The 26,756-nt window shown below is 43.5% G+C and overlaps 1 protein-coding gene across 9 annotated transcripts in view; it reads right to left on the reverse strand.

The window, feature by feature from the left end:
* Nucleotides 1–13,429: 13,429 nt before the first annotated feature.
* Nucleotides 13,430–26,756, reverse strand: part of LOC106581247 (unconventional myosin-XVIIIa) — a 169,473-nt gene continuing 156,146 nt past the window's right edge. For 6 of the 9 annotated variants that reach the window (XM_082966704.1, XM_082966702.1, XM_082966706.1 and 3 more), the window contains 4 exons: nucleotides 25,897–25,941; nucleotides 20,098–20,217; nucleotides 17,295–18,854; nucleotides 15,861–16,000 (listed from right to left, as the gene is read on the reverse strand). In XM_082966704.1, coding sequence (XP_082822830.1) covers nucleotides 17,303–18,854; nucleotides 20,098–20,217; nucleotides 25,897–25,941 — 1,717 coding nt within the window. In that variant the 3' untranslated portion in view covers nucleotides 15,861–16,000; nucleotides 17,295–17,302. Of the gene's footprint in view, nucleotides 16,001–17,294; nucleotides 18,855–20,097; nucleotides 20,218–25,896; nucleotides 25,942–26,756 lie in introns of all 9 variants that reach the window. The other 3 variants (XM_082966699.1, XM_082966707.1, XM_082966705.1) reach the window with 3 other exon arrangements.

A 26,756-nucleotide genomic window follows, 5' to 3' on the forward strand; every position in this document is an offset into this window, starting at 1 on the left:
GCCAACTACACCTGGGAAAAAAACGCTTCAATTTGGTCAACTTGCCATTGGCTCAACCATTGGTTCAAGTTACCCCAAGGTACACATTTTGACTATATTAGCACACGCAGCTACAAGGATGCACTATCTTGCTAGGTTTAGGACCTCATATTGAAGCTCATTGAGACCCAAACGGATGTATAGACAACCTTCATTTTGTGTATGTGGATGAGCAAAGCCCAAAGAGTTTGGCTTTAAAAACAAATCACCACAGAGACCTGGCACACACTTAGGTCCAGAGTGGTGCTGAACATCACAGAGCCCTCTGAACCTACTTCAGCACCATGTGCTGTAGCTCTATCTTAGAGTAAGATCTTACACAGGGACAAGTCAGACAAATTTTAATTAGACAGCCTTTGAAGCCAGCTGTGAAGAGTTGAGCTTTGAGTCCAGACCCGTTTTATTCACTAATTAACGTCTTTGTGGTGCTCTCAGGTGCCAGGGCCCCTCTCTGTCGGCTGTCTGTCTGTCTGCCTGTCTGTCTGAGAGAGAGAGAGAGGGGTCCTGTCTTCTCCCTGTCCCAAAGGGCCGACGCCTGGGGTCTCCTGGCTCCTGTTCCATCTGCGCTGATAGCCGCCTCCTACCGTAATTTTGTGTGTAGTTCATTTCCACTTGTAATAGCTTTTAAAGGACCTGGCTGGCACACAGTGCAGTTGGCTGGTGAGAGAGAGAGAGAGAGAGAGAGAGCGAGAGAGAGAGAGAGAGAGAGAGAGAGAGAGAGAGAGAGAGAGAGAGAGAGAGAGAGAGAGAGAGAGAGAGAGAGAGAGAGAGAGAGAGAGAGAGAGAGAGAGAGAGAGAGAGAGAGAGAGAGGGAGGGGAGAGAGAGAGAGAGAGAGAGGAGAGAGAGAGAGAGAGAGAGGAGAGAGAGAGAGAGAGAGAGAGAGAGAGAGAGAGAGAGAGAGAGAGAGAGAGAGAGAGAGAGAGAGAGAGAGAGAGAGAGACAGAGAGAGAGAGAGAGAGAGAGAGAGAGAGAGAGAGAGAGAGAGAGAGAGAGAGAGAGAGAGAGAGAGAGAGAGAGAGAGAGAGAGAGAGAGAGAGAGAGAGTGCTAGTGTATAACAGGAAGGATTAACTCCATTTGAGAAAGCCATTTGAGAAGCCACATAATCAATACAGGGGAAAGCATGAATTGAAGTGGTTTGCTTCTGAACCCATTGGTCCCTTGGTGGTGGAATCTGGAAAAGTAACCATAATACATCACAGTCTATTAACCTGTTCCACTTGCATATACCATATTATCAGTGTTTTAACCCATGTGTTCTAGTAAAGACTGTGCAGTCAGTGCACAGGGCTAATCGCAATACTACAAAACACTTGCAGCTCCTCTGCCACCTCCCCCTCCTCCTCCACTTGAGGTATCAAAAGCCATGGGCACAAGTCCTGGGGGTTGCCATGGTTACAAAGGCACCCTGTGGGTTTAGGCATACCATTGAGGGCCACTCGCCTCTTCCAACAAAAAACGCATATGGTGAACTGTCAGAGTGGCCTAGAGTTTGTTCGCTATAGCCCCTGACGCACAGTGCTGAGGCTTTTATGACTTCAAAGCTCGGGAGCTCTGAGACCTTTATCAGGCAGAGAGAACTAAAGCAAGGCATTCTTAAGCCCGGTTGACATTCAGAGTTTTCCTCCCTCCCTCAGACCCATAGCGACAAGAAGAATCCACCTCTCCTGAGTACAGTGTCTGTTTCCTCATCTCACCAATAGGCTGACAGCTGACGGCACGCTCATCGCTGAAAGGAGGGACAAATCTCCTTAATTTAGCTCTGGCTTGAGCCCACTTAAATGAATAGACGGCCTGTTACGGTCAGAGCAATAGCTCCTGTCCTCTTTGATGTGCTCCGTCATGCAGGGCTCAAACAGACTGCCTGACTCAGACAATGGGCCAGAAACACACAGGCTATTTATAGAGGCCCATTGTGGTGTTCCACAAGGTACAGGTTATATATTTCAGTACATTATAGACTCTAGGCCAACCTGAAATTACACCCTTTTCCCTATTTAGTGCACTATTTCCCCCCTTTTATAGTGCCTAAATAAAGCCTTTATAGTGCCTATATAAAGCCATTATAGTGCCTATATCAAGCCTTTATAGTGCCTAAACAAAGCCTTTATAGTGCCTATATAAAGCCTTTATAGTGCCCATATAAAGCCTTTATAGTGCCTAAATAAAGCCTTTATAGTGCCTATATAAAGCCTTTATAGTGCCTATATAAAGCCTTTATAGTGCCTAAACAAAGCCTTTATAGTGCCTATATAAAGCCTTTATAGTGCCTATATAAATCCTTTATAGTGCCCATATAAAGCCTTTATAGTGCCTAAACAAAGCCTTTATAGTGCCTATATAAATCCTTTATAGTGCCTAAATAAAGCCTTTATAGTGCCTATATAAAGCCTTTATAGTGCCTATATAAATCCTTTATAGTGCCTAAATAAAGCCTTTATAGTGCCTATATAAAGCCTTTATAGTGCCTATATAAAGCCTATATAGTGCCTATATAAAGCCTTTATAGTGGCTATATAAAGCCTATAGGGTGATTGAGGACCTACCTGCCTCACTCACTGTGATTGGATCTCACCCCAGGTCACAGATTTAAGTTTGGCCCAATCGTTGGCAAGCTGCTGTGTGAACTGAGCCATGGGAGAAGTGCCCTCCTATGACCTCTCCCACTTCAGAATCAGACTCTTCCAAGCCCACTCCAAGTCAGTACTGTAGGATCGGGTTCACTGGCTATAACAACGAAGATTTCAATGCGCCAAACAGCACAAAGAATAACTGAAAGAAGATAGCTAAGATATCAATTTTCTCAGGAACCAGAGCTTTAAAAAATGAAGAGATGTAAGGTTTTCATACCAGTGTGGCTGAATCCTACACAAACAATGGCCGCTGGCAAATAAAGACTTACTTTTCTAGATAATCATTGAGAAAAGTGACGTAGGGATAAGAGCCTTTAAATGAGAAGAGGAAACAAATCAATGATTCACTAAAGCAAATCTCTCACCCACACAGAGACCCTTCAGCTGTTGTATTGTTAGTACTGCTCTGTAAATCATACTCTCATAGCCTCTACTTAGACCTGGGACCCATTCTGCATCATTTCAAACCAGACCAATAATAACAACAGTAATAATCATTTATTACATTTGTAAAGCACTTTTCATTATACAAGAATAATCTCAAAGTGCACCAAATAAAAGATCAAATAACAAAACAAACATACATTATCTAACCACATCATGAAAGCAACAATCAAAGTCTAAGAGGAAGGCCATAATGGGAGGCCAGCTGAGAGAGGTGAGTCTAAAGTCCAACTATAACATTGTTGTAAGACTGTAAATGCGTGAATCTGTGACAAATGGTCTTAAACTTAAAAAACGTCACCCTTATTGGCTTGTATGATTTGATGCATCACTACCTCCCCCCTTCTCACTCCCCCGAATGAGGCCTTTTTCAAGCGAAGCACATAGTTAAAAAGACATCAGCCGTGGAACCATTTATCTTTGCGCAGCCAGCTGTGTGTGCAGTGTGTGTGCAGTGTGTGTGCAGTGTGTGTGCAGTGTGCAGCCTTCAGTGGCGTGTGTGTGCCTCTGCCTGTACCTATTTTCCCATGTAAACATTTTAATCATTAATCAGCCAGCCTGTTACAATGGTTGCCAACCATAGCCATCAGCGGGAATAAGAAAATGGTATAGCGAGACGCAGAGAGATCAGCGCAACACTCAGTCTCTCGGCTCTAAGTGACTTTGAATTGATAGAAAATTAGGAGACCATTAAACATGCAAACGCAAATATTCACCCAGCAATATTCAGGGGGAAAGGACACACTGAAACATCTATTTCTAAACATGTATGTATAGGATACGCTTTTAAGAAGAAGAGTAACGTTTGAAAGTAGTGCCCTTTTTCTGCTTCTCTATAGCCAGCTTCATGGTTCTGGGTCCTAGCGCCTTTTTGTCACAAATACAAGTTCATGTAATTTGGTTGAACTATCCCTTTAAGCACTTGATTGTCAAATGATAATGATGGTCTGTCAGAGGGCAATTAGACTTTAACCTCAGGTAATCAGACATAGGCTATGTTATAGTATAGGCACAGAAACCGAGCTGACAGGCAAGGGGGGCTGGTGGTGGTGGGATGAATGTAGCCTGAGAGGACAAGGCACCATGAGGAACCATAAGCTCACCCTTGTTGCTGCCAATATGACATGGAGAAACAGGGAGAAATGTAGCTCAGAGAATGAAAGGAAACTCACACTGATAGCAGCTTATTCCACATCACCACACTGCTAGAAGGCGGTAACACAGACAGATAAACAAGACCTGTTTTAAAATGATCTCCTCTCAGGAGGGTTATTTGTCCTATCTGTCAGGTAGGTTCAGAGGGCAAGAATGGTGCTCCTATCAGATAGAACACCTGCCATGAATTTGAAAAGATGTGCTTAAGGGTCTTAAGGTTTTCATCTCTGATTTGCATGTAACAATATTTTTCTACCACTGCTTCAATGCCACAAAAGCAACGGCTGATCTTTTTCACCAATCAGAGCTCTGTCAGCTTCCATGTAAGATAAAACAACTAACATAACACAGATTCCGCTCAGTGTCCCCCCCCCCCCCCCCCCCTCTCTGTCTGCCCCCATCTGTCACAAGACTTCTAAACAGGCCCAGATGTGTCAGAGTCTTAAGAATAAACTTATTTAATTAATTTAATAAACAAAGTTATGAAACACCCAGTGCCCCTGTGTAAAAAAGTACTTGCCCCCTTACACTCAATAACTGGTTGTGCCACCTTTAGCTATAATGACTCCAACCAAATGCTTCCTGTAGTTGTTGATCAGTCTCTCACATCGCTGTGGAGGAATTTACTGTAGCTATAATGACTCCAACCAAATGCTTCCTGTAGTTGTTGATCAGTCTCTCACATCGCTGTGGAGGAATTTACTGTAGCTATAATGACTCCAACCAAAAGCTTCCTGTAGTTGTTGATCAGTCTCTCACATCGCTGTGGAGGAATTTACTGTAGCTATAATGACTCCAACCAAAAGCTTCCTGTAGTTGTTGATCAGTCTCTCACATCGCTGTGGAGGAATTTACTGTAGCTATAATGACTCCAACCAAATGCTTCCTGTAGTTGTTGATCAGTCTCTCACATCGCTGTGGAGGAATTTACTGTAGCTATAATGACTCCAACCAAAAGCTTCCTGTAGTTGTTGATCAGTCTCTCACATCGCTGTGGAGGAATTTACTGTAGCTATAATGACTCCAACCAAAAGCTTCCTGTAGTTGTTGATCAGTCTCTCACATCGCTGTGGAGGAATTTACTGTAGCTATAATGACTCCAACCAAACGCTTCCTGTAGTTGTTGATCAGTCTCTCACATCGCTGTGGAGGAATTTACTGTAGCTATAATGACTCCAACCAAACGCTTCCTGTAGTTGTTGATCAGTCTCTCACATCGCTGTGGAGGAATTTACTGTAGCTATAATGACTCCAACCAAACGCTTCCTGTAGTTGTTGATCAGTCTCTCACATCGCTGTGGAGGAATTTACTGTAGCTATAATGACTCCAACCAAACGCTTCCTGTAGTTGTTGATCAGTCTCTCACATCGCTGTGGAGGAATTTACTGTAGCTATAATGACTCCAACCAAACGCTTCCTGTAGTTGTTGATCAGTCTCTCACATCGCTGTGGAGGAATTTACTGTAGCTATAATGACTCCAACCAAAAGCTTCCTGTAGTTGTTGATCAGTCTCTCACATCGCTGTGGAGGAATTTACTGTAGCCATAATGACTCCAACCAAAAGCTTCCTGTAGTTGTTGATCAGTCTCTCACATCGCTGTGGAGGAATTTACTGTAGCTATAATGACTCCAACCAAAAGCTTCCTGTAGTTGTTGATCAGTCTCTCACATCGCTGTGGAGGAATTTACTGTAGCTATAATGACTCCAACCAAATGCTTCCTGTAGTTGTTGATCAGTCTCTCACATCGCTGTGGAGGAATTTACTGTAGCTATAATGACTCCAACCAAAAGCTTCCTGTAGTTGTTGATCAGTCTCTCACATCGCTGTGGAGGAATTTACTGTAGCTATAATGACTCCAACCAAACGCTTCCTGTAGTTGTTGATCAGTCTCTCACATCGCTTTGGAGGAATTTACTGTAGCTATAATGACTCCAACCAAATGCTTCCTGTAGTTGTTGATCAGTCTCTCACATCGCTGTGGAGGAATTTACTGTAGCTAAAATAACTCCAACCAAACGCTTCCTGTAGTTGTTGATCAGTCTCTCACATCGCTGTGGAGGAATTTACTGTAGCTATAATGACTCCAACCAAACGCTTTCTGTAGTTGTTGATCAGTGTCATCAGTACACTGTTGAATAATTCTGTCCCACTCTTGCTTGCAGAACTGCTTTAACTCAGCGACATTTGTGGGTCGTTTCAGATCCTGCCACAACATCTCAACTGTGATTAGGTCTGGACTTTGATTAGCCAATTCCAAAACTTAAAATGTGTTGCTTTTCAGCCATTTTCATGTAGGCTTGAATGTGTGTTTTGGACCATTGTCTTGCCGCATGACCCAGCTACACTTCAGCTTTAGCTCACATACAAATGGCCTGACATTTTCCTGTATAATTCTCTGAAACAGAGCAGAATTCATGGTTCATTCAATGATGGCAAGTCATCCAGGTCCTGAGGCAGCAAAGCATCCCCAAACCATCACACTACCACCACCATGCTTGACAGTTGGTATGAGGTTTTTACTGTGGAATGTAGAGTTTGGTTTTTGCCAGACATAATGGGACCCATGTCGTCCAGTTCTGCAAGCAAAATTGGACCAAAATTCCTCCACCGTGATGTGAGAGACTGATCAACAACTACAGGAAGCTTTTGGTTGGAGTCATTATAGCTACAGTAAATTCCTCCACCGCGATGTGAGAGACTGATCAACAACTACAGGAAGCGTTTGGTTGGAGTTATTTTAGCTACAGTAAATTCCTCCACAGCGATGTGAAAGACTGATCAACAACTACAGGAAGCGTTTGGTTGGAGTTATTTTAGCTACAGTAAATTCCTCCACAGCGATGTGAGAGACTGATCAACAACTACAGGAAGCGTTTGGTTGGAGTCATTATAGCTACAGTAAATTCCTCCACAGCGATGTGAGAGACTGATCAACAACTACAGGAAGCGTTTGGTTGGAGTCATTATAGCTACAGTAAATTCCTCCACAGCGATGTGAGAGACTGATCAACAACTACAGGAAGCGTTTGGTTGGAGTCATTATAGCTACAGTAAATGCCTCCACCGCGATGTGAGAGACTGATCAACAACTACAGGAAGCGTTTGGTTGGAGTCATTTTAGCTAAATGTGGCACAACCAGTTATTGAGTGTAAGGGGGCAATTACCTTTTCACATAGGGAAATTGGGCGTTGCATAACTTTGTTTATTAAATAAATGAAATAAGTATAATAAGTATATTTTTTGTTATTGTTCACTCAGGTTCCCTTTATCTAATATTAGGTTTTGGTTGAAAAAATAGAGAGAATCAGACAGGGCAAATACTTTTTCACGGCACTGTAGCCATGGAAATGACTGTGATTTGGAAGAATTTGTGCAAGGTAAATGGAATGGTGTGAGTAATGAGGGGTAGTCTAGGCACCGGTCTGAACTACTAACAGATAACATCTTCCTCTTCATTACCTGTTATCAAAATAGCATCAAGGTGACAACTGGAAACAGTCCCCTCATACTGAAGACCAGATGGAGGGGAATACGTAATGCTATGAGACATCCATAGGCTGGTTACATTCTGCTTTGTTTTCATTTAGAACACATGAAAATGGAAATGTTGTTGTGTTTACCACACGATAAGCTGTGATTTGGCCTTTAGCACGTACAGGTTGTGTTTGTCTATTAATATTCAAATGAGTTTGAGTTTGGGTGTTTCAAGGGCTACTTTACTTCACTTAAAAACAATGACCTTTTGGGTGGTAGTCATTCTGGACTTGAAAGATTAGTTTCGTAAGCATACTCCGCTTGCTTGGAGCTAATGTCATCAGTTGTTGTTTTTACAAACATAATTATATTTGACATTAAAATGCAACATTATCAAGTGTTAAATTGTATTGAAGTGTTAAATGAATGCAAAGTTTGAATTAACCTCGTAACTCAAAACTGTACAAAGTAACTTATAAACTTGTTGCATAGTGAGGCAAATGTTTCCATATTTTGTTCACCATAAAGAAATGAAATGTTAGATACTCCACTATGAAGATCATGGCATAAAAAGGTCAGAATGAGGTCAAACTGAGCGAAAATGCTATTTCATAATGTAAACTAAGGAACAATCCCAATGAGAAGTTAAGTAACCTTAAATACTGTGAAATCTGTGCAGTAAATACAGTATTTTTTTAGACCTTTTGATGACCTCACCACCATCTTTAATGTAAAAAGCAGAGTCCTTTTGAGGTAAACCACTGCCATATGGTCAAGGCCCTCCCACACAAATCCCCAGGGGTGAGCATTGGCGTAAGCTCAGTCTTCCATGCAAAGCTCCAGGCTCCAAGCATGGCGTCAGTTGGCCCACCTATTTCCCTGATTAACAGTATCCATGGGTTACTGAGCTGCTGGGCATCCACAATCCACCACCCACCATGCCCTGTTAGGGACCTACGGGGGAGGAGGATGAAGCAGGAGGGCAAGGGAGAGGTCTCCAGGGCATGATGGTGGTGGGAGGTTCAAAACTCAAGGCATTCTGCCTGCCTGCAAACAGAGTGGGAGGAATCACACACATCCTAATGTGGTGAAGTAGTTACAGGAACTGGACAAAACAATATACAATCTAGGGAAAGGGAGGGAATTTCAACTCACTGTTTGCTGCTCTTGGCCCAAGGGTGATGTTTAAATTCAGCTCATTTGATAAAGCCAGGTTGGTCAGCATGGGTTAAATTGAGAATTCAGAGTTAGGGTAGCGTTATTTGGGCGGGTCAGGAGTAAGGTTGAGCCAGCTTAGGGTTGGGGTTTGGGTTGAGACTAGGGCTAGGGTTATGGTTGTGGTAGAGGCTAGGGTTGTGGTGGAGGCTGGGGTTAGGGTTGTAGTGGAGGCAGGGGTTAGGGTTGTGGTGGAGGCTGGGGTTAGGGTTGTGGTAGAGGCTAGGGTTAGGGTTGTGGTAGAGGCTAGGGTTGTGGTGGAGGCTGGGGTTAGGGTTGTAGTGGAGGCAGGGGTTAGGGTTGTGGTGGAGGCTGGGGTTAGGGTTGTGGTGGAGGCTGGGGTTAGGGTTGTGGTAGAGGCTAGGGTTAGGGTTGTGGTAGAGGGTTAGGGTTGTGGTAGAGGCTAGGGTTGTGGTAGAGGCTAGGGTTAGGGTTGTGGTGGAGGTTGGGGTTAGGGTTGTGGTAGAGGCTAGGGTTAGGTTTGTGCCAAAATTATGGCATAACCCTAACCTTTGTCCACATCCCAGATCAACTCTAACACTGGCCTCAGCCTCAACCACAAACCCTAACCCTAGCCTCCACCCTAACCCTAGCCTCTACCACAACCCTAACCCTCTACCACAACCCTAACCCTAGCCTCTACCACAACCCTAACCCTAGCCTCCACCCTAACCCTAGCCTCATATCCACATCCCAGTTTCACCCTAAACGTAGTCTCAACCACAACCCTAACCCTCGTTTGGAATAACCCTTACTTTGGTTTATCCTACTTTTATTCTACTTTTGATCCTACTTTTCTCTTGACCCAAGGTGCAGGAGCCCGACTCAATTTAACCACTGTTCGTCAGGTTGATGAATATGTTGAATAGGTCGACTAATATAGCCTAAACGCTGTTGCTTTGCCTGCCTTCAGAGAACCATGGGGGTGGATGGAGTGGTTATCCTTCCCTCCCCTCTTCTTTCTCCCTCTCTGGCAAGGGTAACTACCAAATGGGCACTATTTTGGGCACTATTTCACTATTCTCATGAATAGTGTGCTATACTGATTCAATAGGTGGGAGTTAATAATCTACTGGACAGAAGCTTCAGTTCAATTCAGTTCTATCTGAAAAGAGGGAGAAATATAATTGCAGGAAGGCCCCAAACGTAAAGTTTTTTTAATGAATGTATAATTTATTTTTTAATTTGCTGCCTGCCATCTAGAAACTGAGCAACACATCCCTTCCGATGTAAATCTAGCTCTCCCCCCTATTGCCTCTGGCTAGTGTAGCTACAGGAAGAGGTGGCTTCTGCCCACGATGTCCAATGTCTGGATACCCGCTAGTTTAGGGAAGTCTTTCTGAGAACTCCCAATGAGCAGGAGGAAGCAGAATCACTTACAAACACGGGCACACATTTGACCATTTCCTGCTAGCGGGCTGTTGGTGGGAATAGCAGGGAGAAAACGGGGAAGATCTCAATTGCATACTTCTTGTGTCCTCTCTCATCTCCTTCTCAAAACCCATTTGAGAAGGAGACGAGGAGAAAGGACGTGAGGAGTATGCAATTGAGGTCTTCCCAGGTAGTCTGAAATGAGGAAGCCGTATGGTACACTGTTAGACCCAGGAAGAGGACTTTGCATGACACTCTGCTAACACAAATCAGAGTCCACCCACAGGCCTCAGCGCCAGTCCAAGAGTGTGTTCATACGTGAGACAATTAGAGCATGACATGACACTAATGTTGTGCCTTAAAACGGTTTGGCAGATAAAGACATTGGATGTGCGAGAAGCATCCTGTAGTATAGAGGGGATGCCATTCTGGAATGTCTGAATTCTGGACGTCATTCTGGAATGTCTGAATTCTGGATTGTCTGAATTCTGGATGTCATTCTGGAATGTCTGAATTCTGGATGTTATTCTGGAATGTCTGAATTCTGGGTGTTATTCTGGAATGTCTGAATTCTGGATGTTATTCTGGAATGTCTGAATTCTGGACATCATTCTGGAATGTCTGAATTCTGGATGTTATTCTGGATTGTCTGAATTCTGGACGTCATTCTGGAATGTCTGAATTCTGGATGTTATTCTGGAATGTCTGAATTCTGGATGTCATTCTGGAATGTCTGAATTCTGGATGTTATTCTGGAATGTCTGAATTCTGGGTGTTATTCTGGAATGTCTGGATTCTGGACGTCATTCTGGAATGTCTGAATTCTGGATGTTATTCTGGAATGTCTGAATTCTGGATGTTATTCTGGAATGTCTGGATTCTGGATGTCATTCTGGAATGCAAATGTGGTACTTAGACATTTCCAAGAAATTATAAAGTATTACCATGTCAAACTGGGTGCAAGGACATTTAACAAGAGCAGGCTTTTAGAACTGTTAAAGGTATTCTTCATACATAATTGTAATTCCTTGCAATATTTTAGAAGATCTTTGTCATAATTACTCTGATTTTGATGAATCAATCTCAATAAAAACATTCCCTACCAGATGGTACGATGACGAAGATCAATCAAACTCAAATAACGGCATCACAAGCTTTCCCACTTCTTAATTAAAGTCTATAATTATTTGCAATTAAGTCTTAATTCCAAACACACTTTCACAGGAAAAGTTTAACCTGAGAAATGTATACTGTTATTTCATGAAAAATAATAAGCAGAAGTGATTCATAGATGAAAGCTTTTTATATTTTAAATGAACATTTCAGTTTCAATTAAAGCTTCTGACGTGTGTGAACCAGATACGTCAAGCATCCATTTAGCACCTACCATCTAGTGGCCTTTTACTTGACATTAACAACCTATTAATACACATCATGTGTCAAATAAATCACTGCTAAAATGCCATGGGCATATTGATGGAAATAATTTAGTGATGTTATGTAGGCTAAAGTATTTAGTAATGTTATGACTGACTAAAGGCCTATAACATGGCACAACACCAATAATCGGAGATGTCATCCTCTTTGCTTTAGATAATTCCTCATTAGCTTGGCTGGGAGGCAGTCATTTGTGCCCTAAGTGCCCCATACCTTTCATACAAAAACAAAGCAGACCTGTCGCCCACAGTCTTTAAACTCTTCATTAACATGAGATAGAAATGGATACTTTGTCGTTTTTTCCTCACATCTTTCCTAGAACAGAACCTCGAATGGCTCGATTTCTGATCACAGCAGGAGAGGATCCACAGAGTTAAATGAGGGCTAAAATGCATGGCACAATCTACGCCCAAATCAAAAAAGGAGATTTAATATTGTCTGCTTGACAGATTAGATATTGCTCCTCCCCAAATGTAAATCCCTTGTCCTTCTAGCATTTTCCAGAACAATTTCTATCTTATCAGCAATTCTCAAAGACCAGACAATTATATGACAGTGCTACGATAGAATAAGGCCCATCATAAAAATATTGCTCATTGACATTCTTCACAGTTATAGTGTTCCCCTATATAGGTCCATGGAGAATTATCTTGTATTGTAGCATTTCAAAGACAATTATGTGTGTGAATGAAAAGTAAAGTACGTTATACTAGGGTTATATCACATTTAGTGCTGAAGGACATTGTGCGACCACTTTTCAAACCCAGTCAACTACAATGAGAGAGACCGTGATTGAGTGGCTACTTTATGAAATCGAGAGCAGTAGCCCTGTTGTAGAGAACATGCATTGATTCTGAACAATGGTATTTGGAAGGTGCAGGATTAAAAGGTCACCTTGGCAATGTGGGCATGGCTGTCGTATTTGATAATGGTGGAGAGATGATGATTTCTGTCAATGGTTATCTGTTGGGACATACAGTAATGTAATGGTATCTGCTACTCCGTGCCTCCAGTTACATAGGGAGGTGACGATTGTCAAAGACTAACCAAGGAACCTTAATATTTTGGTACAAACATTAATTGTAATTAAGTACAAATAAGTACAATGGGCTTGCATTTGTTCAGTTCAGTACTCGGCTATCAGCTGCACCTTGCCCCTATAGTTAGGTACAGTAGGTCTAATGCTAACATAATGCTGGAAACGGATGGCATTTACCATGGTGGTTGTGGCATCTCCCACACAGTAACCACGGTTTCCTTGCTAATAGCTGTTGTGTTGAAGATGATGAAGAAAGCACTATGCTTGGTAATCCATTTCTCTTCGCTCTGAAAATCATTTGCCATCAAAACATACACAAGAGAGGGAAAAGATTTATTTGGAAACAAGATAAAGGCCAAAGTCAATTGAACTTGTGTTCCTGATTTGAAAGGCCTCAGAGTCAGGGTTTTATTGGACCTTTATTTAACTAGGCAAGTCAGTTAAGAACAAATTCTTATTTTCAATGACGGCCTAGGAACAGTTCAGGGGCAGAACGACAGATTTGTACCTTGTCAGCTCGGGGATTTGAACTTGCAACCTTTCGGTTACTAGCCCTAGGGTCAGTGATACTGTTGACATTTCTCAAATCTGTAGAAAAAAAACTGTGGATGCATCAGAGAACAGAATTAATTTTTATTTGCCTTTCATTAAAAAAAATACCCCAGTATGCCCTCCAGAAATGTTAAGTGGGAGACTATTTCCTAATGTGCATATTTAAGTCTGAAAAGACAGATAGGAGCTTGGAGGCTGAAACACCAATGCAGAAAATGTCAAACAAAAACCCACAGAGAAAATAAAATTACAGTCTGAGTCATTTATTTACAATATATTAAACTGTAATGCAAAATTACTCATAATAAGTGGTCATTTTGTTCAATAACGAAAATAAAAATATAATATTTTGAAAGCTAGCATGAATCAGTACAGATATTTATATAAATATTAATGTGTACAGTCAGCAATGTTATGTTGGCTCATTTCTTTATTTTGCCTGGTGTTTTTATGATGACTCAGGTTTAAGAGTATCATAAAACGAGATCATAAAACAGTTTACAATTCCTTTTAAAACTCATGTTGACTGCATAGAGCCGGGTTTCCCAAACTTGGTCCTGGTGCCCCCCCAGGTGCACGTTTTGGTTTTTGTCCTAGCACTACACAGCTGATTCAAATAAGCAACTCATCATCAAGCTTTGATTGTTTGAATCAGCTGTGTAGTGCTAGGACAAAAACCAAAACGTGCACCCTAGCAGGCCCCAAGACCGAGTTTGGGAAAACCTGGCATAGAGGAAAAAGGTGATAGGTGTGTCTTTAAAAAGCATGTATAATACAAACGTACCAAACTTCTCCCTTCACGCAAAATATCATCAAAATCCTTTCAGCCCCACTTGCCATGTACAGGTGGATAATACACATTTTGGCAGGCCTGCTTAATTCATTAACGCTAATTCATAAATACTAAAGAGACAGCCGAAGGGTTCAATGTAACACCAAGCAACCGTAAAAGCATGGGTCTTTAATATCTTCCTGCTTAAACTGCTGCTCTGTTATGAACAGTAGCATTGGTTCAGGACAGAATACTGATGAATCCTACATGACAAATAGGCTTCAAAGACACTGAAAAGGATTTGAATGCATTATATCCAGTTTACAGAGTGGTGATGCAAGACAGGAGGATTTAACATGCGGGTTGAATGTGTAATCCATGTGTAATCCAGTATGGTTTATCAGAAAAAGAAAACATATGGGTGTTGAAGGAGATATAAACTAAAGGCAAACCACCATAAAGCATGGTGTTCAATATCTTCCCTTTGAAAAGCAAACATCAAATGGAGAGAAAAAACAAGTGAAAAGCATGAGAACAACAACAACCACAATGACAAGAAGAAAAAACAGCTGAGCCAAAGACTCTCACCCCAAAAGCATTTCTGCAAAGTACTTAGTTCAATTCAAGTTGAAATAAAAGGCAAGGCATTTCATAGGGTATGCTACGCTCCAACCTCCTGGAAATTCATTTTCTTGATGGCAGGACTCTCGAAAACAAATTATCTTCTTTCAAACATCAAAACAAAAAGATGGAAAAAAAGAAGAGAAGGGTTAAACTTTCATCACAAAGCAGTTTGGTGCTGCAACTCTCTTCTGTTGTCTTCCTGTTAGGAAACATTATTCTCCTGCTAAAACAAGCAATTTAAAACAAGCAGATGAGCCGATGAAAGCATCTTCTTTCAGGGGGGTGGCGCGGCGCGGCGCTGCAGCCAGAATCTAAGCACAGCTGTAGAGGACCCTATGTTCTGTATATCAACGGCACTTCTCCCAAAAATAAACTCTGGTCTTTTTACCAGGACTCAGATAAGCAATAACACAGTGTACACATATACTTGATAAGCAATAACACAGTGTACACATCTACTTGATAAGCAATAACACAGTGTACACATCTACTTGATAAGCAATAACACAGTGTACACATCTACTTGCAACAAAGGCTTTTTTGGTACTTATTTGCTCCGTCTTTTTTTGTTAGATTTTTTTTCTTTCTGGTCCCCGATGCAGTGATAAAACACAAGGGAACAGAGCTAGTTCTTTGGCTCAGTTACAACCATGATGACGATGACAGAGTCTAGGAAGTAGGAGACGATGGCGCCAGCCAAGCAGCAGCTGTCCTCATGCAGCCAGCAGAGACAGGAGAGACAAGCCATTATTAATGGAGATGCTGTTCAACTGGAGGGGCCAAGATCCAAGATGGAGACATTGTCACATGTGACTGGTGAAATACACTAAGAGATGGTTGGCCCAGTGGAGTGGAGAGTGAGAGAAACCATTAGTGTTGTGTACTGTACACTGATGTACTATGGCACCTTCTCTAGACCTTAGCAATGCAAGCTGCTTTGTAACAGTAGAATAATAATGATAGTAATAGTATCATTGCCATGTTGCAGGGTTAGAAGAACAGTAGAGTGGTTGTGTGTGATAACAGCACCACTGGGGCCCTCTCAACATGCAGGGTGTGTTGGCTGGTGTGTGTGTGTGAACTATGTTGTCTCAGAGGGCTTGTCTTCACTGTCATTGTTGTTCAGGTAGCTGCCCCGTGTGTTTCTGGAGCGGTAGGACCCTCGGGATGCACCCCCTTCTTTCTTTTCTTCCTCTTCTTCATCAGATTTGTCAAAGCAGAACCGTCTTCGGCTAGGAGGACTAGAGGGAGAGAAAGAATCAAAGACAGGTCCAGAAGATAGTTACACAGTGGGGCATGATCATTACCAAGCATTGATCAAATGTTCTGACATTTTATGTAATGTTAGACATATTGTGCTTCAACCAACTAAATGTGCACAAACACATGGATGGATGCATACTACCATAGCTCTAGTTCTAAAACTACAGTTTTAGACACCATAAAAGTATACTTTTTCCACAGAGAGCATGTGATGGAGTATGGTTCTGGTTTGTGGTTGAATGAATCTGCTATGCTCTGTGGCTTCCTCTCCAAAAACAGAACAATGGCACACCTACAGTGTAGGCACACCCACTGCCTGGGCTCATAAGTGTAGGACAATCAAATACCATTCAGTTTAAACAAAACACCAGTGAACCTTTTTTTCACTCTAATGGCTTCTAAACAATAGATCAAATCTTCCGTCAGTAGAGCAACTCTGAAGTACCCTCTCTCTGTCTTTAGATATTCTACCTGCCTACTGCGTGTTTCAACCTGATTTAACATTCAAGACCATGTAAATTATGCAAACCTAGGGTTAATTACTGTCAATCGTGCATCTTAAATGTACTGGCTGCTTGTGTAAATCGATGCAGTGGGTCTAATTACACCCAGAGTTAAGGGGATTGGAGGGGGAAATCTATGGCGGCCATCGTAATTGACGACACCTGGTATTTTCTTATTTCCGGCGCCATAAATCAGGCTGATGTTTGGGTGGAGAATTAGTGAGCAGCACTATGGTTACATCCACGTGAGCTTAGCCTTTTCCTCAGCTCTAACATCCCTGCTGCTAGGCTAATCGACATTGTTAATGCATCCACAACACGCTTATACCCTTCTCTCTCTTTCCCCCAAAAATACCATAACGGAATTACAGCAGTGCAAAGCAATGTCACAACTGCCATTGAAGAGATGTAAATTGGAATTGCTTCAGATGAGCTTCTGTGAATTAAGGACCTCAATTACTTCAATTAGTATTTAGGGATGGAGTGTAATTAAAAAACAAAAATGTCTTGAGATGAACCAAGTGAAATTCTAAATTTCTACAGAAATGTTGAAACCCTAACAGGAATAAGTCAATTAAGTCAAAGTGATGTATCATTCATAACACAACTGATGTTTTCAAAAGGTGACTGGATATTTGGGTTAGATTATAAAAGGGGGGTCCGCTGAATGTGAGACTCAGCAGAAGAGGATTGACTGAGAAACCTCTCTCTCTGTGGTTAGCATCATCACACCATGCAGTAGACACAGTCCACACCAGGCAACACCTACTGCCAGCCTCAGTCACTGTCCGGTCTGTACAGATATTTCATCATCAGGTTGTCCACTTTCTTCTTCCTATTCTTCTCCTCCTTCTTGTTAGGAGGGGGCTGCCCCTCAGCAGGCGTCCCCGTCTCCCTCTCCCCCTCTGGGCTAGAGGCCTGGCGGCCAGGGGCTCTTTTCACGCTGTTGGTGCTTTTGTAGGAGACGGTGGAGGCACCTGAACTGGAGCCAGACTCTGAATCCGAGGATGAGGAAGAAGACTCCTTTTTGGACTTCTTGCCCTTCCTCTTGGAGCTGCCCTTCTTGCTGCGGCGGTCATTATTGGAGCTGTCTGACTCGGAGCGGTGGCTCCTCCTCTTCTTCTTACCTTGGCTCTTCTTGCCGCTGTGGCTGCGGCTGTGGCTGCGGCTGTGGCTGCGGCTGCGACTGTGGCTGCGACTGTGGCTGCGACTGTGGCTGCGACTGTTGCTCGAGGACCTCCTACAGTCCACAGCCGACGCGGACCGTCTCAGACTGCTGGTGCTGCTCCCGCTGTCCACCTCCCGGTCGCCTCTCCCCCTGACACTAAGCACACCCTTCCCGTCATCCTCTGTATCACCCTCTTTCCTCCCTGCCTCGGCCTCTGAGTCTTCCAGGCTGGTGCGTTTGAACTTGATGGGTTTGAAGTTGAGCACCTCGTTGATGGCCTTCTCCAGGTCGGGGTCCAGGTAGTTGCGGTGGCCGACGGTGGCCGGCTTGACGTCCGAGGTGTCAGGGAGCTCGTCATCATCTCTGTAGGAGGAGCGGGCGCGTGGTGGGGGCATGGACAGGCTGCGTCCCGTGGAGGAGTGGGGGCTGTAGGCCGAGGTGCGCTCGGTGAAGACCACGCTGTGCCCGTCCTCCATGTCATCAAACTCGCTGAGGCGGCAGCTGCGGAAGTCAGATATGCGTGAGTCAGCACGGCTCACACTGCCAGGGCTCCTGCCCCCAGAACGGCGACTGAGAGAGGGGCTGCTGGGGCTGATACCACTTCTTCCATATGACTCGTCCATACGGTATGCGGAGGTGCTGCTGCGGCGGCTCAGGGGACTGGGCATGGTGTCGTCTGGGCTCAGGCCACGGCGCGTGGTGGCGACGGAGGCCCGGCTGGGGGCCATGGAGGACACGGTGGACTCTTTGTCGAAGTCTCCCCAGCGGCTGTCCATGCCCTTCCTAGCCCTGCTGGTGGCTTCAGTGTAGGCCTGGGAGATAACCGAGCCACGGTCATCATCGTTCCCAGTCTGGGACTTCCTCCAGGAGCTGGAGCTGACTGAGTAGGAGTCATCCTGGGGTAAGGAGCCTTTGGGCTTGGCTTTACGGAAGGAGGAGATAGACTCCTGGGACTCCTGGTCCTTCTTGAGGGAACTGAAGAGGGAGCTGTCGTCCCCTTTACCTCCGATGGAGTCATTGATGTTGGAGCGCTTCCTGTAGCTCAGGGAACTCATCACAGACACCGGCCTGCTCTGATCTACCTCTTTCTCTTTGCCCTCTTTCCATTCCTTACCCTCTTTCCACTCTTTCCCTTCCTCTGCATCTACGTTTACGGCAAATCTAGACAGAGGATGGAGGCAGGAAGGGGGAGAGAGAGAGAGAGGGAGGAGTGGTAGGACAGAGAAATGTTGATGTATATGGAGGAAGTGGAAGAGGAGTAAGAGAAAGAGAAAGAATGATAGATGGAATTACAAACTTAAAGGAGAGAGATGAATGATACTTAAAACAGGAATTGGATGAGCAACAGATTGAATTCAGCAGGAAGAAAGTAAAGACAAGTAGATAGAACAATGATTCAAATGACTGTAGGGTAGAGAATGCCTATTTGGATTCACAACGCAAGATGGACACAACAAAAACAAGACATCAAACAACATGTGCTGTCTTGTCCTAATCAATTCCTTTATACAAAATCAAAGTCATGGTATTTAAATAGTTTAGTATGGGGTATGCATTTGAATTTGTTGTATGTAAATGTTACACAGAATTCTAGTCAAGCAGCTCATTGTGGTGAAATATGTTGAGTGATTCAGCAAGAGTGCTGGACACACACTTCCCAATTGTGTGTGTGTGTGTGTGTGTGTGTGTGTGTGTGTGTGTGTGTGTGTGTGTGTGTGTGTGTGTGTGTGTGTGTGTGTGTGTGTGTGTGTGTGTGTGTGTGTGTGTGTGTGTGTGTGTGTGTGTGTGTGTGTGGTGCACGTCTTAACCAACACACAGAGTTGGGATCAAGGAACTGAGCTCTTCTGAAGAAAGGGAGGGTGTCTGTGGAGACACAGTTAAGAGAGATTTAAAAACTCTTAAAAGTTGTTCAAAGTTGTGAGCGGCTGAAGGGGGGTGGGGGTTGGGACAGTTAAATATTCTGGTAAGGAGACAAATCTAGGGCAACCGAAGCTATCAGCTGGCAGATACATCCATTAATCTCAGGGAGAGGGGAGAACGGGAGAGAGGAAGTGAGGGGGAGAGGAGGGTGTAGGTATGCATGCCAGCTGGCATCCGGGCATGTCGATACATCTGCCAGGGAGGCGGCTGTCATCAAGGCAGTGACAATAAAAGACAAAGAGGATGAAGGAAACACCAGTAATAATAATAATAACACCCCCCCTATGTCTAGCCAAGTGTTTCCTTCCAATCGTTTTATCTGCATTGGAGGCTAAGTGCTAGGCTGGACCACGTAAAATCCTGATAGGGGGTGACTGGATACTAAAATCTATTTAGTCTGCTTTGTAAGCAGGGGGAATGTGTGCGTGTGGGTGTTTGGTAGTGGTGAAGATAGGACCCAGGGGGATGGAGGTGCCATACTGACCTGGCGCTCTTGAGGCTGCCGTCATCTGAGAGGTTCTTGGTCGAGCCTTTGTTTTTGGACAGCCAGGACTTGACACCGTCCACACGGTCTTCCACCTCCGAGTCAGATGAGTCTCCCTCACTGTGTGGAGGGGAGGGACAAAACACACCGTCAGTGGGAGAAGAGAGGAAAAGAGAGGTGGGGAAGAGCTGAAAGAGAGTGATAGAAGAGAGTGATAGAAAAAAGGTATAAAGAGGAAGAGAGAGAGGAGAAGGAGGGAGGGGTGAGAGAGATGGAGTGAAGTTGAGGAGAGAATGATGGAGGGAAGAGAGAAAAAGACGGAGAGAAAGATTCTGTATTGGAAGTGTTAGTGAGGCACCCGAGGAGGACCACATCTATTACTTTGGAAGAGAAGACCGCAGAAAACCACATGCACTAGATCCTAGAAGACATAGGAAACACCCCCCCCACACTTGTTGTCACTGTTAGGAGTGTTATCACTGTGGCCCTGTGGTTAGCTGGAAATGGGGCACTGTGTGTTGCCCAAAGAGGGCTAAATTCCATTCCCTCTCATCCAAAGCCACTCGAGTTAAGACAGAGCACAAGGAGAGAGACCAGGAATGGGATGAAGTGGAAACTGAAGAGAGTGGGCACAAAATGGAGAGATTTTCACTTTCATCTCTCTCACTTATCTATTCCATCCACAGTCTCCCAAAATTGCAGTTGAGCTCTTGATAAAATGATTTGGTGCACAGTTCGGTTGTTGAGCTGTTTTCTCTCTAAATTATCATTACAGCGTCGACAGCCTACTGCGAAGCGTGAGGAGAAATGGAGGGTTGTTAGAAATTTGCCACAGTTGAAAAGAGCATGACACTCATTAAGTGCTGTCAGAGCCCAACACTCATGTGGTGCTGCGAAATTAAGGTGTTACAGCTTAATAATAAAACTGAGACATGGCTTGGGGGTGGGGGGGGGGGGTCAAAATACCCACATCTGCTTTTAAAAACCTATTGTCTTGCTGTGGAGTAGAGAAAGAAAATAGGTTATTCAACACTTTTTATTTTAACTTTATTTAACTAGGCAAATCAGTTTTTCAGCACTTAATCTGGCCCACAAGCACATACAGTAGATACAATTAAAATCATTAAGAGGCAGAGATACAAGAGCCTCCCCTGATCGCTGAAGAAACTATTTAATTATGGGTTTGGTCATAACTAGCCCACTCTGTTTTAAACTGTACAATAACTTCAAATGCTAGGCACTAAGATGGCAGTGTTAAGAAGGGAAGGGTTGGGAGTCGAGATAAAAGCATTTCTCTAGGAGGGAGGCTGTAATAAACTTTGTCTAATAGGCCAGGCATGGCCTGCAATGTGGGGAACGTCAGTGAGAATTGTTATTGTGAGTGAGCGGCTGGCTGTCTATGGCACAGAGGCCTTGTCAATAAGGGGAGTAAACAAAGAGTGAAGGAGCCCTGGGAAAAAGGAGCTAATGTTAGCTAACCGGAGCAGACAATTCCACAGCTGTTTACTCTGATCGTCTCCTCAGAGAAAAAAACCAAACACTTGGATTTGTGTGTTTGTTGGGCTTTGCGAGTCAACACCTCCCCAGCCTCTTAAGATTTGTCTTTTATCCGTTCACTTATCTGGCAACATACTGCTTTAAAGAACTATAGCCGCTCCAGGAATACTAAGAGCACTGATGTTGCTTTGAAGAAATAAAAAAAGGCTGGTATTTTTTTCTCTTGACCTTGATGACATCGCTTGCGTTCCCCAGGGCAAAATTACATTAGCTATCATTATGCAAAATCAATGTCGAAACCCTCTCTACAAAATAGTCATAATTCCATTACTTCATGGAGAGAATTTCCTTGAGCACTCATTTTTTTATTCATTTATACAGGTACAATCCTGTTGAGATTCAAATGTTTTTTTTTGATGACTTGAAGGATGTGCATCTCTTTCCCCTTGTGCATTTTGTCCGAGGAGGAGCCAGTGGGTAAATGGAGGAGATGTATTCAGACCAGAGGCCTTCCCACCCCATGCCAGGGCCAAAACAAAACCGACGGGACGACGGGCCCTTTTTAATCGAGCGCTTCACACATGGTGTCACACACAATTTATATCCTTGACCGCCATACCATTAGTTAAGCCATGCCGAGGGCCCAGGGGAGGCAAACAAACACAGCGTGTGGAGGGAGACATTAATTGTCTGTGACAATCTGCCTCCAGTGGTTGTACATCTCTGTTACACACTATTACATTCATCATTAGCTCCTATGGACCCTCTTCTGCTCCCTCTGCCCTGCTCCTCCTTGGTGTCCCTGGGTGTTGATTCCCAGAATATTGGGGCTTTTATTAGGCAGCTCAGCCTAGACAGCAGCTCCCTATGGGGGTTCAACCCAGCCAGCCGGGCATACGCATCAGTTCAAAACCTATTAAGACACATACGCTGGGAGAATTGCTGTGATCTCCAATACCAGATTAAAAAGGGGAGATTGTGACGCAGGTTTGTTTTGTTAAAGCGACTTGGAAATGATTTCATCCTGATGTTGTTCATTTAGTCTAAAATGACTTGCCGCCTGTTTCGTGATCAAACAACGACAGACATGGATTACATTTCCAATCTATTTGAAAACCGAAATTAAAGCATAGCGCATTGAAATAACGCAATTCTGTGTCAATCAATAGTCTCCCATTACTCCTATGTATTATGTACGTGCCCATCCAACAAAACGTTCATCAAATCAGTAGCTATTAATGCCATATTACTATTACTGCCTAGTGCTAAAAAACAAAGTACATGGTTATTATGATTCAATAACAAAAACCCTGGAAAGAACAGCTGGGGTCTCCCATCCAATTAATACCTAAGTTACATGAACTTCCCAACACTGTATTCTCCACTGCAGTGGTTCCTAAACTTTTTATAGACCCGTACCCCTTCAAACATTCAACAACTAAGCTGCGTACCCCCTCTAGCACCAGGGTCAGCACACTCTAAAATGTTGTTATTTGCCATCATTGTAAGCCTGCCACACGCACACTATACGATACATTTATTAAACATAAGAATGAGTGTGAGTTTTTGTCACAACCCGGCTCGTGGGAAGTGATAAAGAGCTCTTATAGGACCAGGGCACAAATAATAATATAATAACAATAATTTTGCCCTTTATTTAACCATCTTACATATAAAACCTTTTGAAAATTCATAATTGTGAATATTTCACCACAGGTTAATGAGAAGGGTGTGCTTGAAAGGATGCACATAACTCTGCAATGTTGGGTTGTATTGAAGAGAGTCTCAGTCTTGAATCATTTTCCACATACAGTCTGTGCCTGTATTTAGTTTTCATACTAGTGTGGGCCGAGAATCCACTCTCACATAGGTACGTGGCTGCAAAGGGCATCAGTGTCTTAACAGCACGATTTGCCAAGGCAGGATACCCTGAGTGCAGCCCAATCCAGAAATCTGGCAGTGGCTTCTGATTCAACTCAATTTTCACAGAACCGCTTCTTGCAATTTTGATGAGGCTCTCTTGTTCAGATATCGGTAAGTGGACTGGAGGCAGGGCATGAAAGGATGAATCCAGTTTGCGTCATCACTCAGGTGCTTCGCTATATCACATTTGACATTGTCCGTAAGCTTGAGTTCATTTGCACACACAAAATCATACAATGATGGAAAGACCTGTGTGTTGTCCTTGTTAATGCAGACAGAGAAGAGCTCCAACTTCTTAATCATAGCTTCACTTTTGTCCCACACATTGAATATAGTTGCGAAAGGTTCCGGTAATGCTCGATTCAAATCATTCAGGCAAGAAATAACATCACCCAGATAGGCCAGTCGTGTGAGAAACTCGTCATCATGCAAGCGGTCAGACAAGTAAAAATGGTCAGTAATGAAAACTTTAAGCTTGTCTCTCAATAAAAAATAAAAAAAAGTGTCAATACTTTGCTCCTTGATAACCAGCGCACTTCTGTATGTTGTAAAAGCGTTACATGGTCGCTGCTCATATCATTGCATAGTGCAGAAAATACACGAGTTCAGGGGCCATGCTTTAACAAAGTTAATCATTTTCACTGTAGAGTCCAAAACGTCTTTCAAGCTGTCAGGCATTCCCTTGGCAGCAAGAGCCTCTCGGTGGATGCTGCAGTGTACCAGGAGCAACTGTGGCGTCAGGAGCAACTGCTTGAACGTGCGTTACCACTCCACTATGTCTCCCTGTCATGGCTTTTGCGCCATCAGTACAGATACCAACATGAGCAGCAGCTACGTTTGGCTACATACGGACCGTTAGTGGAATTCCCACGAGACAGTAATGGTTAATGTGATTGGATGTTAATTATTTGACTAGGCTACCTGTATTTGACATTGTGTTGTTATTTCGCTGAACACTAGATGGTTTAATTTAATTTTTGGCAGTGAAACGATGCTACTCAGGTGAGAAAAAAACTCCTCCAAATGTATAGCCCCGTTGGAAAATATATATAGACTGTTTGAAAATGTGAAGAAGAAAAAAACGTTTAAAAAAAAGAAAGAAAAAAATTCACATTTTTATTTTACGGACCCCCGACGGCATTGCGCGTACCCCTGGGGGTTTGGGAATACCTGCTCTACTGTAATGTACAAGTCCAGCATTAAAGGTAGCGAAATGACGTTACCACGAGCAGCACCACAGATAATGAGATGAGTGAGATGCAAGACTTCGCTCTCAGACAGTCACATACAGTGTCTGTGCATGTGCACGGGTTTACTACATGCTGTTCACAGTGTGGCATCCACAGGACCAAAACAGAGGACAAGTTTAACCTCACGCTTCAACGCTCTTAGTTGTTGCGGAAAATGACCCACTATGCTGTTTACTTTCTCCATCTACGTCATCTCGCTGAGTCTACCTTTAACATTCAGAACCCTTTCTGCTTTAACAAAAAGCAGCACTTTACACAATTCTGCTTAACAAGGGTTTAACAGCAGAAACGTCAGTGACTACTGTAAGGGAACATTGACATGGGACTGAAATGGCCCAGAGCCAGAGGTTAACACTACGTGTGAGCCACTTCCCAGACTAGCAAAGAGCTTTTTGTAAGACATTTGAGGGTCCTGCATTATATAGTGAGTGTGAAAGATTGATTAAGAACACACCCTCCGTCTTTCCGTCGTCAGAGGCAGACAGTCACGTCTCACATCCACCCCAGAGCAAGGCTCTGAAATATTCAGTAGGCCCTGAGAGCAGGGGGTGGCCGCTGGGCACATAACGCTGTTCAAACAAGGCACAGTGGCACAGTGGTGTGCGACAGAACCCCAGAGGTCCAAGAACTGAGCCCTGGGGGACACCACAAGGGCTGACCAGAGGGGCAACACACTTACCCAGCAATGGATGCTTACTACACCTGTTAGGTATTATGTGTTACCCTCAGTTGAAGGGGTTACTGGATGAATAACCACACAGACACTCTGGGGAAGGGATGTTTCATGCTTGGTTTACAAAAGCATGTTGTCAATGGCATTCATGCAGTTCAGCATGTGGCGTCATGCAGTGAAGAGCGGAGCAAATTAGCTTATGGGGGAATAGCTGAGCCCTGGAATAACGATGCAGTATCACTGAGCTTGTTTGTTGAATGGTATCCCATAGTTCAGTCCTTATTCAGTGACATATGAACTACATCATAAGTCCTAAACTTGAATTTATATGAGATGGCTTGAACATTGACAATAGATTTGCTGCTTGATATTGCATCTTTTCCAGTGAAGGGCAACAGACTATTCCAAAACAGCGGTTAAAACAAACAATGTCAAACATGAGCTCAAGTTCCTCACGTTTTGTTCCTTCTTTTCTGATACTTTGTCACCATGTCTTGTAAACTGGTCATGGTGAAGGATGACAGACAGAGACACAAAGAAACAAAGAATACAAACACAAAACAAACAAAAGAAAAGAGAGACAGGAAGTTGGTAGGTACAGTCCAAGTAAACCAAAAGAACGTGATGAATAGGCTAATGCTTGAAGGATCTACATCCTAAATCATTGTGGATATCATGGCTGATGATGATGACCATAGAGATCCTATGAAGTATTTTAATCCCTAATTCTATGGTGATGACCCTGTGGTTCTATTAAAGATATTTCCTCCCAGTGAGAGTGATTCAACCGCTGCCTATTGCACCCCACATCATCCTGATCCACATCCTGTTACCGCGTGGAGAAGAGTACACAGTATACTCAAACCTGACCCACAGAGCTATTTACTGCTGGGAGGAAGAGAGGGAAGAAAGGCCTTCTCCCCGGGACTGCACTCATAAACAAACAAATAAACAAACAAACAAACGAGGCTTGGAGGGAGCACAGAGCGAGTAAATAAATAAGGAACGTGAGGAGACAGAACTCGATTTCACTAACGTAGCTTTAGCTAGCCGCCTATCTCATCAAATACAGGAGTAATATTTCAATAAAAAAAATGCCAGAAAATTAAGCCCAGCAGTTTTCAGGGCATAATTCTTTCAGAGTGTGTGAATAAGAAATGACAGAGTCTGGGGAGAGTTCTCTGATCGCTTTATCCAAAGCCTCTTTCAATGGAACATCCATCCTGACTGGGTCATTCTCTCTCAATCTCCCTCTGCTGCAGAGTTTATCTACAGTTTAACTGTGTAACAGTAGCTACTCTCTATGCTGAGTGCGT

This window comes from Salmo salar, chromosome 20 (assembly GCF_965601325.2).
Source record: "Salmo salar chromosome 20, fSalSal1, whole genome shotgun sequence".
Taxonomy (NCBI): domain Eukaryota; kingdom Metazoa; phylum Chordata; class Actinopteri; order Salmoniformes; family Salmonidae; genus Salmo; species Salmo salar.